The following is a 19,085-nucleotide window of genomic DNA, read 5'->3' as shown; positions in this document are numbered from 1 at the left end:
CAGGTTATAACAGAGATCTTGCTTCCTGGCACAGTACAGTACAACTTATTTCCAGTTGGTAAACATGATGAGCCATGTTCAAATAGGAAACATCTTAGTGGTATATCATTCTGTTCATAGTTATACATTTATATACAGGTGTGATTTAAAACAGTTTTATGATGATTGGGATTAATTAGTTAAATACACCAATGTAAAAACATTTAGCAGACATCATAAAATTATTTTAAAAGGAACACTGCTACCATCATAATTAGTCTCTTCTCCAGTTATGTTTTTCTTTTGCAACTGACAAGAGAATTAAAGAGAATTTTTAAAATTTGCTTTGGAAAAGTACTAATGAATCAGATGTTCATTAATTGGAGTTTAAAATCAGCATATGTTCTAAGGTAACAGAATTCTGTACACATTTGCCATCTACTTCAACTGAGTTCAGGAGGAGAGTCAAATTAACTTGAGCAACAGCTGGGAATAAAAGTACTTGTATGTTGGCTCCTGTGGGTATCACTGTAATGGGTGTGTGTAATAGGAAACCTCTGCTGGGAAGATTCAACCAGACACATACAATTAAGATTAATTGAGGGGATCAGCTTAAAAGTCAAAATTCAGAGCCCCAAATTCAGAACTCAGTGGAATCTTCAAGTTCTAGTTTCATTTAGAGTTGAATGAGATGATATTGCTATTAATTTTACATAAAAAAGGTTTTTAATTAGTTACAGACGTGGCCATGGCCTAGTGTCCCATGTGGATGTTTCCTATATTTTTTTCATTACTGAAAGAAGAAATCTTTGCAGAGATCAAGTTTTCCATGTATAATAGAAGAATAAACACTTGTATTATTATGAAGAGCCAAGAAATCTGTCAGTAGAACTCCTGGCATAGTTAAAATAGGAGTCCATTTCATTTTTAATCCCTGAATGAACTGTATCTTCAGTGTCTAATGTTAATAGACGTAGCAGGAGAGGTTTGTTTCTTCTCTTGATGGGGAAATGAAAAGACAAACAGGTCTTAATTTACTCACTAGTCTAACACTGTTGGGAATTGACACAGTCACTAGGTATAGATGATAAACAGGACAAATACATTTAAACAGGACCCATTGAGAATTCAGTTTGGGAGTAGAAGAAAAATAAACAGGAGCATAGAAATTTCAGGTGTAGCTTAAATAAGAATCAAGATTAAGATGGATCCTGAACAAGGAATAATAACAAAGTATATAATTAAATTTAAAATTAAAATCTAAATAATTTTATACTTTATTATATGGGAAATGAATGGTACACTCAAAAAATACATTAAAGGTCAAAAGGCTGTATGAAGAAATTGAGGATTTGCCTATTTAAATATTTTCTCTCCTAAGAGTTCTTTTAAATGGCTTTGATGAGATATCTTCCCAGGTGCCCCTGTTTTAAAAGTCTGTTATGAGGAACAAATTATTTGCATTATTCCTCAGAACTGATCAGGAAAATACTAGATGGAAAACCGCTAATCTAGAGAAAGATAAATGATAAAATATCATTTTGTAATGGCACTGGCCAGAATACTGTTTTACCTTGGTAGCCTAATCATGAAAATAAGAAGGCAGATATGCTGCCTCTGCTTACCTTCTCTTATGCCACTTGGCTACCTGTTACACCATTGGTATTTAATTGGCTGATTATTATGAAAGTCTTCTAATTGCATCTGCTCTTGTCCCCACAGTTCATTTTCTACAATATCCAAGGTTATCTCTTTTCTTTTCTTTTTAAGATAAAAGTAGACATTGGGATGCCTGGATGGCCCAGTTGGTTAAGCATCCAACTCTTGGCGTTGGCTCAGGTGGTGATCATAGGGTCATGAGATTGAGCCTTGTGATGGTCTCTGTGCTCAGCACAGAGTCTGCTTCAGATTCTCTCTCCCTTTGCACCTTTCCCCCATGCTCTTGCATGCATGCTCTCTCTCTTAAATAAATAAATCTTTAAAAAAAAAATAAAAGACACTTTGTTTTGAGATAATTTTAGATTCAGATATTATTGTAAGAAATAGTATAGACCTACTTTCCAGTCACTTAACATATATTCATTGGAGGACTCAGGCACTAGGGATACAATAATGAAAAAGACGGAAGGGGAAAAAAAGACAGTATTCACCTGTAAGACTGAGAGGGAGAGGTCTGAGTTGGAAATTAAGAGATCCAAGTCATCAGCATTTGAAACCAGAGAGCGAATAAGATTAACTTTTTCAGAATCCCAGAAATTAGCTAAAGGCTCTCTACAATCCAAGGAGGTTTTATTCAAGGAAAACAGATTAATCTCACTAAGAACAGTGAAGTTGGTGGCATTTTAACTTTCCATACTTCTCATGTCCTCCCCAGCTTCACGATAACCTTGAAAACAAACACCCTCAAAACTACAGTAGCTGTGAAAATCAACAGCCTAGCAGCCAGCTGAGGAAGCAGAATGGATTTTGGAACTCTGCAAAAGCCTAGCCCCAGAGAATTGTCAGTATTTGATCTTTCTGGCATCCTTCTGAAAAGCTCCATTCTCAAGACTTGTCTTTATTTGACTCCCAGCTCACCATGCCAAAAGCTCTGTCCTCAGTGTATTTGTCAGAAACAATCAGTGGTAATTGTTTAACATGACAATTTTCCTCAGACAGTTGTCAGAAGAGGCATTACCAGTCAGGCTAACAAGAGACTGCCAAAAAGATTAAAAAGAAAAACTGGGATATGGGATGACCATAGGGGATTTTGAAAACCTCTGATATATTCCTGGAATTATGTAAGGTAATGTGCATGTACAGGGCTGTGTGTCTGGTGAGGAATGACCGAAGATGGCCCTAATCCCTCACCTCTTGTATACCTTGAGACTCTGCACAAGGCAGAATTTTAAGCTGCCTACTGAAATATTGAAAGTATGCCCCAACACACAGAGCCGCTTGGCAAAAGCTGGGACTTACTTATTCAGACATTTAAGTAAATCTCTTGAATATATTGGACATGTAGCTGACCATTGAGCTAACCAAGCAGAAACTGTAGTGGCCACACATATGACAAAGAGTATAGATTTTACAGAATTATTCTAGGAAAGTCACTAAACAAAACAAATAGTAACAGTAACAAACCCTGAAGAGGTGGGGGAAATCTGATTTCCACAGTTGCCACAGTATATTACTTAAAATATCCACTTACCACGTAAAGAAACATAGTCCATACACAGGGAAAATAGCAGCCCGTAGAAACTTTTCCTAAGAACACCCAGATATTGGACTTACTAGACAAAAATTATAAATCAGCTATTACAAATATAGTCAATTCTTGTCATTTGTGGTAGTTATGTTCTGTATAGTGACTGCAAACACTGAATTACCAAATACTGAAACCATTGCTCCTGGGAGAAGTATGTGGTTAGGTTCCTGTAAGGCTCTGGTCACTGATTAGTATATAATTTTGTTCTGTGTGTGCTTCTGTTAAAGACTCCTCATTTAATATATATTGTTGATTCATTAACATTGAACTCACAGCCAACAGCATGGTAATTCAAGCCTGAATGAAGCTTATCTAACACATGCATTTTCTCCATGAGACACATCAAAGCTTCTTGTGCTTAGACAGCACTTCACTACCCTGGGGGGCTATTTTAAACAGGGAAATCACCAGTGAAAAACATAAAAACACAAAGTGCCACTAAATAGAACATGAAAAAGACACTCGTTAGAGAGGAGAACTGAAACGAGAAGGCAGAATGTCACTTCGGCCTTACCTGGGAACATGCACACCAGAGGACTCAAGTTTTTCACCACTCTGTGCATGTTCATGAATGACCCTGAAAGCATCATGAGTGGACTTTGGAAGTCAGAGATACATTTTAGCAAGTAGTCAGATTTGTGAGCACAGAATCTGTGAGTAATGAAGATCAACTCTATATTCAGAGAACCAAAGGAACCATGTCTAAAGAAGTAAGGGAAAATATGAGAACAGTGTCTCAACAACTATAGAATAGAGTAATAAATACAAATTATAAAAAGAATCAAATAAAGGTCTAGAATGGAAAAGTACAATAATTGAAATTATTTTGCTGGAGAGACTCAACATCAGATCTGAATTAGTAGAAAAAAAGAATCCACAACCTTTGAAAGAGGTTGATTGAGATTATCCAATCTGAGGAACAACTGAGCCCCAAAATACATGTGCTGACAGAATTAAAGGGGGAAATAGATAATTCAAATATAATATTTGGAGACTTTAATACCCCACTTTCAGTAAGGAGAGTTGAGATGAATGATGAAAGCATGACGTACCAGAATTTATGGGATGCATCTAAAGCAGTGCTTAGAAATTTACAGTTGTAAAATGTCAGTCTTGAAAAAGAAGGTCTCAAGTTAAACACCCTACCATCTACCTTAAAAACTAGAAAAGGAAAAGCAAAGTAAGCCCAAAGCGAACAGAAGGAATGAGTAATAAAGATTAGAATGTAGGTAAATGAAACCAAGAATACAAAATCAGTAGAAAACAGTAATAAAGTTGGTTCTGTGTAAAGTTCAACAAAATTGATAAACTTTTAGTTGGACTGAGAGGAGGAAAGAAAAGTCAAATCACTAAAATTAGAAATGAACGAGGATATTAGTGACCCTACAGGAATAAAAAAGATGATACAGGAATGCTATGAAGAATTAAATACCATAAAATTAGATTTAATTAGATGAAATAGACAAGTCCTTAGCATTTTTTGTTAAAGATTTTATTTATTTGACACAGAGCACAAGCAGAGGGAGAGGAAGAAGCAGTCTCCCCACTGATCAGGGAGCCCCATGTGGTGCTCGATCCCAGAACCCTGGGATCATGACCTGAGCCAAAGGCAAATGCTTTAACCGACTGAGCCATCCAGGCACCCCGGACAAATCCTTAGAATTGATACAAACTATTAAAATTGACTCACAAAGAAATGGAAAATCTGAATATACCTATAACTAGTGAAGAGATTGGTAATTTAAATTTCCCACAAAGAAAAACCCACATCCATGTGACTTCAGTAGTGAGTTGTACAAAATATGTACATGAAGTCTTGCAAATAGTAGAAGAGAAAGGAATGTTTCCAGACTCTTGCTGTGAAGCCATCATAATCCTGATAATCAAAACCAGACAAAGACCTCACAAGAAAGAAAGCTATAGACCAAAATCCCTGAAGAATAGGGATCCAAAAATCCTCAACAAAAAAATAGCAAACCAGGGACGCCTGGGTGGCTCAGTGTGTTAAGCATCTGCCTTCACCTCAGGTCATGATCCCAGGGTCCTGGAATTGAACCCCATGTCAGGCCCGCTGCTCATACGCACACTCTGTCACTCTCAAATAAATCTTAAAAACAAAACAAGCCAAATCCAGCAACCTGCAAAAAGGAGTATATTCTTTAATCAAGTGGAATTTATCACAGGAATGCAAAGTTGGTTTAAATCCGTCAATGTAATACACCACATTAATAGAATAAAGGACAAAAGCCACATGGTCATTGCAAGAGAGGCAGAAAAAGCATTTAACAAGGTCTTACAGCTTTCATGTTAAAAACACTCAACAGGGGTGCCTGGGTGACTCGGTCAGTTGAGTGTCTCCCTTTGGCTAGGGTCATGGTCCTGGAGTCCCAGAATCGAGCTCCATGTTGGGCTCCCTGCTCAGCAGGGAGTCTGCTTCTCCTCCTACCCCTCACCCTGCTTGAGCTCTCTCTCTGTCTCTCAAATAAAATAAAATAAATAAAAAAGTAAAAACACTCAATAAATTAGGAATAGCAGGGAACTTCCTTAGCCTGATAAAGGGTATCTATGAAAACCTATGGGTGACATATTTAATAATAATAAATTCAGTGGGTTTTTTTCCCTAACATCAGGAACAAGATGGGTGCTTTTGCCACTTTTATTCACTATTGTACTGGAAGTTTTAGCCAGGACGATTAGGCAAGAGAAGGGAAAAAAAGGCATCCAGATTGGAACTATCTCTGTTTGCACATATTATCTTGGATAAAAATAATCCTAATAAGATCACTATACAAAAATTACTTTATTTATATACATCTAACAGTGAACAACATGAAAATGAAGTCAAGGAAACAATTTCAATAACACAAAAGATAACAATACAATAACAACAAACAATAACATTAAAGAGAATAAAATATTTTGGAACAAATTTTTAAAAGAAAGTGTAAGACATAGCCACTGAAGACATAAAATGTTGAAAGAAAGTAAATAAATGGGACAACATTCTGTGTTTGTGGATTAAAAGACTTGATATTGTTAAGATGGAGGTACTCTCCAAATTGATATATAGATTCAGTGCTATCTCTGTCAAAATCCCACCTTCCTCTTTTGCAGAAATTGAGAGGCTGGTCCTAAAATTCATGTGGACATTCAAGGGACCCAGGATAGCCAAAACAATCTTATAAAAGAACAAAGTTGGAGGGACGCCTGGATGGCTCAGCCAGTTAAGCATCTGACTCTTCATTTTGGCTCAGGTCATGATCTCAGGGTTTTGAGATCAAGCCCTGCATCGGGCTCCACACTAGAGGCTGCTTAAGATTCTCTCTCTCTCCCCACTCATACCCCTTCTCTCTTTTAGAAAAAAAGAACAAAGTTGGAGGACTCACACTTCACTAAAAAGTTACAGTAATAAAGTCAGTGTAGTACTAGCCAAAAATAGGCAGAAAAATCAATGGACTAGAATCTAAAAATAATCCTTCACACTTAATGACAAATGATTATATGCATACCAAGACAATTCAGTGGGGGAAATAATAATCTTTTCGATGAATGAATCTTTGACAACTGGATATCTACTTGCAAAAGAATGAAGTTTGACTTTTATTTTATTTTTTTAAAAAGATTTTATTTATTTATTTGACAGAGATAGAGACAGCCAGCGAGAGAGGGAACACAAGCAGGGGGAGTGGGAGAGGAAGAAGCAGGCTCCTAGCGGAGGAGCCTGATGTGGGGCTCGATCCCATAACGCCGGGATCACGCCCTGAGCCAAAGGCAGGCGCTCAACCGCTGTGCCACCCAGGCGCCCCTGAAGTTTGACTTTTAAAACTATATATAAAAATTAACTCCAAATAGATCATAAACTTAAATATAGTAGAAAAATAATGTAACATCTTAGAAGAAAATACAAGAATAAATATTTAAGCCCTTGGATTAGGCAGTTGACATTTGACACCAAAAACACGAGTGACAAAAGAAAAATATTTCATCTAACTTCATCCAAAGGACAACATAAAGGATGGGAGAAAATATTTGCAAACCAAAAATCTAATAAAGGACTTGAGTCTAGACTATATGAAGAACTCCTACAAGTCAACAATAAAAAGGCAATCCAGTTTTAAAAATGGTTAAAGGCTTTTTTGTTAAATTAATAGACTTTTTTTTTTTTTTTAAGCAGAAACGTTTTAAGAAAAATTGACTGGAAAGTATAGAGTTCCCGAATATATCTCCCAAACCCCCAGTTTTACCTGTTAACATCTTGCTGTTAGGGGCGCCTGGGTGGCACAGCGGTTAAGCGTCTGCCTTTGGCTCAGGGCGTGATCCCGGCGTTCTGGGCTCAAGCCCCACATCAGGCTCCTCCGCTATGAGCCTGCTTCTTCCTCTCCCACTCCCCCTGATGGTGTTCCCTCTCTCGCTGGCTGTCTCTCTGTCAAATAAATAAATAAAATCTTTAAAAAAAAAAAAATCTTGCTGTTAGTCTTGTTACATTTGTTATACTTGGTGAGCTAATGTATTATTGTTAACTCAAATCCGTAGTTTAAAGTTCAGTCTTGATATTACACATTCTGTGGGTTTTGACAAACATATAATGACATGTATCTACTATCACAGTGTATACAGAATAGTTTTACTGCCCTACAAATGCCCTGTATTCTGCTTATTCATCCTTTCCTCTCTCCCCACAAGCCCCGGGCATCCTCTGATCTTTTTACTGCCTCCACAGTTTTGCCTTTTCCAGAATGTCATATACTAGGAATTATGTAGTATGTAGACTTTTCAAATTGGCTTCACTTAGCAGTATGCATTTAAGGTTCCTCCATATCACTTTGTGACTTTATATCTCCTTTCTTCTTCCCTTCCCTCCCTCCATCCCTTCTGCTTTTCTTTCTTTCTTTTTTTTTTTTTTCTTTTCTTTTTTTTTTTTTTTTTTCTTTTTTGAGAGAGAGAGCATATGCTTGTGAGCTGGGGGGAGGCGCAAAGGGAGAGAGAGAATTCCAAGCAGGTTCCATGCCCAGTGCAGATCCCGAAGCAGGGCTTGATCCCATGACCCTGAGATCATGACCTGAGCTGAAATCAAGAGTTGGACGTTTTAACCAACAGAGGCACCCAGGCATCCCTCTGCCTTTTTTTTTTTTTTTTTAAAAACAAAGTCCATGATTAGGGCTCAGTCTTTGTGTTGTGTTGTACATTCTGTTATGTGATGTTATTGGGAGTCTAGTTCTGCTTATTGTGTATGACATTTTCTGGAATGACTGGTGTATTTGTACTTTTTATAGTTTGGGGTTGTGAACTCAGTTTTGGTGGGGTGGGTGGGAATAAGGAGTGCTTTATTTCAGAGAATTGTAATAGGCCTTAGTTAGCATATGTCTCTATAAATCAGTTTTATCTTTGCTTCTACCAGGTGATTCAGAGATGTTACCAGCCAGAACTTTCTTTTTATTTTGTTTCTTTTTTTTTTTTTTTTTTTTCTCATTTTGGGGTTTTTAGACAACAGAGTAGTAGTATGGCATATTCCAAGTTTGAAGGACAGGTTATAAATGCTCAGATATTTTTTTTATCCCAGCAGAACCCAGGATGAGATTGCCATCACCCTTTCTCTGAGTTTTTAGCTCTTTAGGAGTTCTAACTTTATGCAGAAGGTCTCTCACTGCCAAACTTCCTGTCCCTTGGTCCACGCTTTATCATCTCCCATCCATGAGTTGTAAAACACAAGCCTCTTCGTGAAATTAACAGTGATCCAGCAAGTTAGGGCAGTTGTCCATTCACACTTAAACACTTTTTCCCCTTTGTGATTTCTTTAATTTATTTTTAAGATTGTAATTATTTGTCCGAGAGAGAGTACAAGCAGGGGGCAGGGTAGGCAGAGGGAGAAGCAGGCTCCCCGCTGAGCAAGGAGCCTGATGTGGGACTTGATCACAGGACCCCGGGATCATGACCTGAGCCAAAGGCAGATGCTTAACGACTGAGCCACCCAGGCACCCCTGAGCCAGAGACAGCACTTTATTCCTTATGCTGAAAGTTTTGATTCTTCTAAATACAGATGCCATTGATAGTGTTTATGCATGATTTATATTTTTGTGTCATTAAATTTATCAGACTTTGTTATGAAGCAGATTTTGGTAAGGAAAAATCTGAGGGAATAGTTAGGATTTTGAGAAAGCGTAAGGTGTGGAATGAATGTTCCTGACTAGTCTTTCAGGTGCTTTTAAGTTCTTGGCTGGTTCTGCTCACTGTCCTTCCATTTCAGTTCTACCCTTAGAACTACCCTTAGAAACAGAACAATCACATGTCCTCCAGTCTCCCGCTATTGTTAGCCTATATGGTACCTTTATGGAAATTGGCAAAAAGTACCTCCTCTTTCACATGGTTGACTTCCAGAGGTCGCCCTTCTGTGAGGAAGAGCCTCATGCCAAAACTTAGGGCTTGGCAAGCTGATTGAATTTCAGCCTCCATTAACCTCCTTAGCTGGTTATCTTTGTGTAGCATGAAACTACACACAACTCTAGGGCATGGCGTTATTTAGATGTCTTCTAGTGTGGAACTGCACTCTGTCCGGAGTCTCTAACCTTATTTAATCCAGCCTTTTATTCACTGAATGCTAGCCAGCTTTGGTGGTAAATATCATTCTTTACAATTACATCACATAACCTTTCCCCTCCTCCTGTATCGTGATTACTCTCACATTTATCAGTTTGCTCTTTCTGGCTTTTTTTTTTTTTTTGGCCATCCCTGCCCATATACATCTAGACCCTGATATCACCCCAAGGGCTGTTTTCCTTGAAGTCTTCTTTGCTCACTCCCGTCCACATGAGTTTTGTCTTCAGTCTATCCCACTTACTTATCCTGCGGTCACTATGTTATTTATCTTGTGGTTATCTTTTATTACAACAAATATTTATTGATGTTCCCCCAGGTACCTAGTACCATTGTAGGCACTAAAGATACAGTGGTGAATAAAAACAATTTTTTCCCCTTACAGAACATATATTCTACTAGGCAAGATGGATAGTAAACAAAGACTTAATTATTTGACGCATGTGTCCTACTCGTCTTAATAGCTATAGAATATAAACCACAGGGATATGAATCATATTTAAGAATGAAAAAATTATTTCAATACCTGTGCAGGTATTTCCTAGATACTCATTGAAGTTCTCAGAAGCTTGTCAGTGACCTCATTTTAATTTACAGTAGCTGAAAAGTATTTTATGGCATAAATTTGGTTTTTAGTGTGTGGTCTTAAGGTATTTTTTAGAAAAGGTTGGAACCAGTAGTATAACCATCTTACTATTGAAGTGTTAAAAGTATGTCATTTTAATTTACTGGATTTTTCTATTTTTTATTTTCCTGTTTATTTACTTTTGTTTCTTTATCATAACTTTTTTTCCTCTGTATTCAAGAAAATACAGGTTTGGGGGGCAAAGTACTAATACTCTTTTTAACTAAAAATGTTAACTGAATGCTTACATAAAACTGAATGTCACATGAAGATCCTAAAGCAGGCACTAAGTGGGATAGAAGTGTGAGATAAGATAGGGCACCAGCTTTCAAAGGATTTAGAATCAGGGAGAGTAGGTAGCAGATTGAAGGATTCAATTTCTTCATTTGTAAGAATGGTAAGATTTTTTTCATTACTTAAAGTGGAAAAGAAGTCTAGAAGGATGCCCCTTTGTTAGTAGCATTGGTAAGTACGTGCGAGGCAAATAGGTTCTTGAATTTGAAGGTTGTACAAAAACCCCACTATAAACTAGTCCTGTTTTCTTCTTTTTTAAAAGATTTTATTTATTGAGAGAGAGAGAGAGCTCGAACATAGCGTATGAGCAGGGGGGAGGGGCAGAAGGAGAGGGAGAAGCAGGCTCCCAGCTGAGCAGGGAGCCCCACATGGGGCTCAATCCCAGGGCCCTGAGATCATGACCTGAGCCGAAGGCAGACGCTTAACCAACTAAGCCACCCAGGCACCCCCAAAGGTAGTTTTAAAATACTCTGTACATCCCCATTGTAGCAATTAACATACATTGTAATTCTCAGCAATTGCCTGGTTTCTCATTATTATCTGTGACTCAACTGTGAGATCCATGAGGGCAAAAATCAGGCTGGCCTGTATCCCCAGTACTTAGTAAATAGCACTGCTTTGAAAGACGTGTACATTTTAATTTTAACATGGCTGTTTTTTTCCTGTGGATTTTGTGCACAGAGGATTTTGGATATCATTTATAAGACCGTGCTCTTGTCCTCAAGGAATTCATAGTCTAGTTGGAGAGCTAAAGTTAAAAGCTCAAAACAAGAAAATAATAAAAAGGCCAGTGTGAGTCACTAGTTCAAAAGTTGACCCAAAGTGGAATAAAAAATAGCCCAATTAAAAATGTTGATAAGATGCTGTGTATTCACAGCACGGCAAGAGATCTTGAACACTAGAGTCATCTTTAAGGAAGACTTCATGACGAAAAAAGATTCCACTAAATGTTGAAGGATAGGGAGGATCGGCTTGTCGTGAGAGAGGAGAGCTGTTTGTTTAGGCTTATTATACACTAATGGGTAATGTTAATCTGTAGAGTATTTGTAATAAATGCAAATAATAGAACTGTATATGCTTTATAAAATAATCTGGATTTTTCATATCATTTCCTCCTCCCCCATCATTTTAGGTTAGTGAATTTTGACTTGAAATCTGTATTTCTAGTTTACTTCACTTTTGTCCCGTTTTTTCTTACCACTTTGGTTCCAAGGTGAAAGCTCCTATCTCTGAATTGTACCCCTTTAAAATATAAGAGCTTCCCTGTAGGAATAAAATGAGATTCATTTTTCATTTTGTTTACTCTTCTGATTATTAGCCACAGTTGACCGGAGATGAGAAATAGTCTCTTCTTAGGCTCATCTTTTACTTGTGAAGTAGAGATAATACTGCCTGCCTTGCCAATTTTACGTATTTATCATGCTGATAAAATGAGATAATACAATTATCTCATTCAGATTATTTGAAAAGGATAAAAAAATGTTCTAGAAATGCAAGTTGTATGTTCTTTCCATTCTAATTTAAATGTCTAACTTAGTTTTTTATGTTATTTCTCATGTAGAGATGTGATATTGCTGTTTCATTGCAGAATCAAATTTTAGAATTCTTGGTTTTGGACAGGAGCTTGAACATGGCCTGGATGGTAGATGGCTGCTCTGGAACAGCTGTTTTCACTTGCTGTGGAATTCTCATTTTGGTCCCTCAGTCACGTCAATTTTAAACTCCCTGGGGTGGGCCTTTTGTCTTTGAATGACCTTTCTGATACATTTAGCTGTGAATGAGATTATGGTTGTTTAGGGCATCAGTAAAATTCCATCTTCATTAAATATGATGAGGTCTTTTTTCCCCCCCTTACCTGAAAACTGAATTTAACTTTATGTTTTAGGCTTTAACAACTTAACTTTACCTCCCAGTACTCCTTAGATAGAAATTTGCATCAAGTGTGATCTTGCATCTGAGAGTGATCTTTTGAAATGCTTTCTAGTATTCTTAAGGTTTACTTTCTTTTTCTTATTTTTAAAATTTATATGATTCATGAAAACAGTTTTTAACAGCTCTTTTAACATGCTCTCTATTAGCCAATTCCTGTTAGAACATATTTTTTTTTTAATGATTTTTTATTATGTTAGTCACCATACAGTACATCCCCGGTTTCCGATGTAAGGCTCGATGATTCATTAGTTGTGTATAACACCCAGTGCACCATGCAATACGTGCCCTCCTTACTACCCATCACCGGTCTATCCCATTCCCCCACCCCCCTCCCCTCTGAGGTCCTCAGTTTGTTTCTCATAGTCCATAGTCTCTCATGTTTCATTCCCCCTTCTGATTACCCCCCTTTCTTTATCCCTTTCTTCCCCTACCGATCATATTAGTTCTTATGTTCCATAGATGAGAGAAATCATATGATAGTTGTCTTTCTCTGCTTGACTTATTTCAGTTAGCATTATCTCCTCCAGTGCCATCCATGTTGTAGCAAATGTTGAGAACTCGTTCTTTCTGATAGCTGAGTAATATTCCATTGTATATATGGACCACAGCTTCTTAATCCAGTCATCTGTTGAAGGGCATCTCGGCTCCTTCCATGATTTAGCTATTGTGGACATTGCTGCTATGAACATTGGGGTGCATATGGCCCTTCTCTTCACTACGTCTGTATCTTTGGGGTAAACACCCAGTAGTGCAATGGCTGGATCATAGGGTAGCTGAATTTTTAACTTTTTAAGGGACCGCCACACTGTTTTCCAGAGTGGCTGTACCACCTTGCATTCCCACCAACAATGTACGAGGGATCCCCTTTCTCCACATCCTCTCCAACAGTTGTTGTCTCTTGCCTTGTCTATTTTTGCCATTCTAACTGGCGTAAGGTGGTATCTCAGTGTGGTTTTGATTTGAATTTCCTTGATGGCTAATGATAGAACATATTTTTTAAGACTTAGCTGTGACTTTAATAGGCACAGATACCACATTTTTATTGATGTATAATCAACATATTAACATTGTATTATTTCAGGTGTACAACATAATATTTGATATTTGTATATGTTGTGAAATGGTAACCAAAATAATTCTAGTTGATGTCTGTCACCATACATAGTCACACATTTTTTTTCTTGTGATGAGAACTTCTACAATCTATTCTAACAACTTTCAGATATGCAGTACAATATTAACTATAGTCACTATGCTGTACTAAATGAAACATATTACATTCTTATAATAACTCCATGAGGGAAGTCCTATTATTTCCATTTTACAGATGAGGAAACTGATACATAGAGTTACTGAGAAGTTACATGACTTATTCAGGGTCACACAGCTAGCAGCTATAGAGTTGAATATACACAATCTGGTTTTAGAATAATTGCTTTTAACTACCATACTGTACGGCTTATTACATCATTGCATTGTCTTTGAAAACATTAGAAAACAGAATCGTATGAGGGTCACTTTGTAAACACGAATTTTTCACTGTGTTTAAATTTGATTCATTTACTCCATTCATCAACACCTACTCACTCTTTTTTTTTTTTTAAGATATTTATTTATTTGAGAGAGAGGCCGCGAGAGAGGGAACACAAGCAGGGGGAGTAGGAGAGGGAGAAGCCGGCTTCCTGCTGAGCAGGGAGCCCGATGTGGGGCTCGATCCCAGAACGCTGGGATCATGACCTGAGCTGAAGGCAGACGCTTAACAACTGAGCCACCCAGGCGCCCCATCACTCTTATGTGTTTCAGACACCATTAGGTGCTGAGTTTTGAGCAAGGTATTGATAGCCCCTGACCTCATTGATTTTACATTCTAGCAGAGAAGAGAAATGCTAGTAAGTTCTTCATCTAATGATTGAATTGCAGTTGTGATAGATGTTACATAGGAAGAATTAAGAGCAGAGTTTTTGTATGTGGGTTTGTCCTTTTTTTAATTGAAGTATAGTTGACTTTTAGAGGAGTTGTTTTTTGGTTTTTGTTTTTTTTTTTAATTGATGAGAACAGAATTTTTGGTGGGGATTCTGAAGTGGTCTTAGAAGTGAGAAGATTCTATGAGAAAATGGCATTTGAGCTAAACTTTGAAAGAAGCCTTTCTATGCCTACCTGAAGGTATGACTAAAATTAGAGACTTAGAACCACCTGTTGGAATTGCATTGCACTTTGGAAGAGATGAGCTAACTCTTATATACTTTATTTGCCCTGATATGTGCTTCGTTTATCCTGAAGTTTAACATTGTTTTGTACATTTGGTGTCTGGTATAATTAACATTTATAATGCTGAGACATAGACAAATGACAGAGAGATTATCATTATCCTTCATCTTCTTTATTAAGATAGGGAAGTGATAAAATAGAGTTGAGAAGGAGTCTTTAGAAGTCTTATTCTCCTGTTTTATTAGTATGTAAAGAGAGCCCCAGAAAATTCTGTTTTGCCGGAGGTGGTTTTAAGATTTCTATAAATAGGGGCGCCTGGGTGGCACAGCGGTTAAGCGTCTGCCTTCGGCTCAGGGCGTGATCCCAGCGTTATGGGATCGAGCCCCACATCAGGCTCCTCCACAGGGAGCCTGCTTCTTCCTCTCCCACTCCCCCTGCTTGTGTTCCCTCTCTCGCTGGCTGTCCCTATCTCTGTCAAATAAATAAATAAAATCTTAAAAAAAAAAAAAAAAGATTTCTATAAATAGCATAAATGAAAAAGATGTATTCTAAGTGTTTTAACTGTTGGAAAATTCACTTACACCAGAGCCTTTTTTTCTTAACTCTATGAGAAAGTGATATGTTACCAGCATTTGAACTAAAAAAATTTTTAACCAGCCTCCTTTAGCCTTACTGGCAGTAAGGGTAAGTCTTGTATTTTTCTATCTGTAACTAGAGTGACTTGAATAAAATGAAAGAGAAATAGGGGTGCCTGGCTGGCTCAGTTGTAGGAGAATTCGGCTCTTGATCTTGGGATCGTGAGTTCAAGCCCCACATTAGGTGTGGAGATTATTTAAAAATAAAAATTTTTAAATAAAAAAAAGATGATGGTACTTCAGGTGAAAATAATCTGAAGTTATTATGTATAATTTGACTTATTTATATGGTAGCAGTGTTCATGAATTTTTTTTTTTTTTTTAGGTAGGCTCCACACCTATTGTGGGGCTTGAACTCAGAAACCTGAGCTCAAGAGTTGGATGCTGTACCAACTGAGCCAGTCAGGCGCCCCATGAATAATATTTTTTTAACTGTACAAAAATGTTTTTATCTGCATTGGGACTGCAGTGGAACTTCCTTATAGTGTCTAGTCTCTTCTCTTTAGTATTTTCTTATATGAAATATTCCAGAAGACTCAGCCATGAGTTAATAGAAGAAAATTATATCCTTTTAATTGCCTCATCAATTGTCAAAGATAGAAAACATTAAAAGAACCTTCATACTGCATAACAAAATTTACAGGAAAATCACCATTTTCTTTTTGACTCCATCTTCTCATTTTTGATAGATTGCTAAGGTCGACTGCAAGGAAATACTAGACATCATATGTAATCTGGAATCCGAGGGTCAGGATAACACAGCATTTGTTCTTTGTACGACTTACCTTACCCAGCAGCTCCAAACTGCAAGTGTATATTGTTCTTGGTAAGTATATTTACTTTTTATTTTCTTTATTTGTTCAGCACAGAGTGTGGCATTTAGAGTTTATGTAAAGCATTGGCTTACTTCAAATTTAAAGCCCAACTGATGACATGTGAAGTAAATCTTGCTTAGAAGCTAAACCATTTAATTAAAAATATTACTGGTTTAATCTTTTCCCAGAAGAGTCCAGAAATAAAGAGAAGGTAAAAGTTGGGCTCCTCTTAATCATCTTATAGAGGGTTGTCTGTTAACTTTACTATATTTTGTCTTTGAAGATAAAATTATGGCAACGTGAAACAAATCGGTGTTATGTCGTTTTCCTTTACACTTATTATATCTTCTGGTAGTCATTTTCCCCTTCTTATATGGAAACCCACTAATTATGTAGGTTTCTAGGTCAACCTTTCACTAGAGAAGGAAATCCATTTGAGTAGTAATCTCTTGCAACTTTAGTACTATATAGCAGAATTGCGCTATTTTAGTTTTAATTCAGTTTATATCTTATTTGCCTACAGAGTACTTAGTTACTAAAAAGGAAACAGTAAGTGTAGCCCACGGTTCTTTCATTCTAACTGTATGGAATCTACTTAGGCCAAAGGCACAGACTTGGTACACAGGAAACCTCTAGAATGTAAGACTGTCAATAAATATCATAGTAGTAGTATGGATAATGCTATGGGATTTTAGAGAAAGGTGCTCTCACTGTATGTTTAAGAAAGGTGTCAAGGAGGAGGTGTTATCAGAGCTTTAATTCAAAGGATGGGTTGAATTTGCATGATTTTGTTAGGAGAAACCTTGAGCATTTTAGAACCCAAGGATGGCTTGAAGTTGAAAATGAGCATTTTGATTATAGGAAAACCCAGTAGTAAAGCCTTTCCTGTACTTTAACCTTCATTGATCTCCTTTTGGAGCTTCTGTATGTATTTGTACAATTGTATTGTTACTAGCATTGTATGCTACTATATTTCTTTTTATTTACTGTATTGTTTACTATAAATTATCTTACCTAATCCTCATAATTATCATTGTGCAGATGAGGCAGTGGAGGATAGAGGAATCCGAGAAGTCTTACGATTCCCCAGGGTCTTAAGGCTAAAGTGATAGAGCGAAGATTCACATCCAGGATTTCTGACTGCTAATCCATTGCTTTTCTTTTATGGTTGTTTTCTTGGCACAGGGCCAGACTTCAGATTGTAGTCTTCTACCGCTGAGTCCACTGTGCCAGAGTTATTTATATCTCCATGAGAAAGGCTATAGCAGAATAGGGAGTTAAATATATTTTGTAATAATCATTATGGGCATTTTGTTAAGAAACTAAAAAAGAGGTACAATTTATTTTTACAAATAAAAAGAATTAAGTAGCAATGAGGGTTTTGATCATTAAATTAAGTAGAGGAGGTTTTTTTTCATACATTACAAATTAGAGATTTTAGCCTCAGTAAAGCAGGTGTACTTCTTGAGGAACAAACCCCAGTTTTTCTTGTTAACAGTTAATTTCTTTGCCTATAATGAAAAAGTATCTGCTAATGATAGCTAGATTTTCAGGGCAGAGAAATGTTATTAAATCACATATGGGATGTGTTATAGGTTACGGAGATTTTTTTTTTAATGTCAGACGTACAATATAATAATTCAACAATTCTATACATTACTCAGTGCTCATCATAATAAGTATATTCTTAATCCCCTTCATCTGTTTCACCCAACCCCCCCTCACTTCCCCTGTGGTGACTACCAGTTTGTCTTCTGTATTTAAGAGTGTTTTTTCATTTGCCTCTTTTTTCTTTTTTTTTGCCTTTTTTTTCTTTGTTCATTTTTGTTTCTTAAATTCCACATGAGTTAAATCATATGGTATTTGTCTTTCTCTGCCTGATTTATTTCACTTAGCATTATACCCTCTAGATCCATCCATGTTGTTACAAATGACAAAATCCCATTCTTTGTTATCACTGAGTTATGTATATCATATATATATGATAGATATATCAATCACATCTTTTTTATACATTCGTCTGATAAAATGACACTTGGGCTGCCTCCGTGTCTTGGCTATGGTAAATAATGCTGTAATAAACATAGAGGTGCACATATCTTTTTGAATTAGTGTTTTTGTGTTTTTTGGGTAAATACCTAGTAGTGGAACTACTGGGTCATATGGTAATTCTATTTTTAATTTTTTGAGGAACCTTCATACTGTTTTCCGGAGTGGTCGCACCAGCCTACATTCCGACCAAAAGTACATGAAGTTTCCTTTTTCTCTACATCCTGGCCAATACTTGTTATTTCTTGTGTTTTTTATTTTGGCCATTCTGACAGATGTGAGGTGATATCTCATTGTGGGGTTTGTTTTGTCTTGTTAATTTTTTTTTTTTTAAGAGAGAGAACACTCAAGTGAAGGGGAGGGGCAGGGGAGAGAGAGATCCTTAAGCAGGCTCCACACCCAGCATGGTGCCCAGTGTTGGGCTCCAGCTTATGACCCTAAGATCATGACCTGAGCTGAAACCAAGAGTTGGAACTCAACTGACTGAGCCACCCAGGCGCCCCTCATTGTGGTTTTGATTTGCATTTCCCTGATGATTAGTGATGTTGAACATACTTTCAGTGTGTCTGTTGGTCATCTGAATGTCTTTGGAAAAATGTCCTTTTGTGTCCTCTGCCTATTTTTTTTTAAAAGATTTTATTCATTTACGTGTCAGAGATATAGAGAGAGAAAGAGAGGGAGCAGGGGGAGGGGCAGGCAGAGGGAAAAGC

The 19,085-nt window shown here is 37.1% G+C and overlaps 1 protein-coding gene across 1 annotated transcript in view; it reads left to right on the top strand.

Annotated features, from left to right (window-relative positions):
• Window positions 1–19,085, top strand: part of RLF (RLF zinc finger) — an 85,223-nt gene that overhangs the window by 47,736 nt on the left and 18,402 nt on the right. Inside the window, exon 6 of the mRNA XM_045771893.2 lies at window positions 16,201–16,337. Coding sequence (XP_045627849.2) covers window positions 16,201–16,337 — 137 coding nt within the window. The remainder of the gene's footprint in view (window positions 1–16,200; window positions 16,338–19,085) is intronic.

This window comes from Ursus americanus, chromosome 33, assembly GCF_024610735.1.
Source record: "Ursus americanus isolate L20-20 chromosome 33, mUrsAme1.1.p, whole genome shotgun sequence".
NCBI lineage: Eukaryota > Metazoa > Chordata > Mammalia > Carnivora > Ursidae > Ursus > Ursus americanus.
Note: the sequence above shows the minus strand (reverse complement) of the source record. Positions and strands in the feature narration are given on the sequence as shown.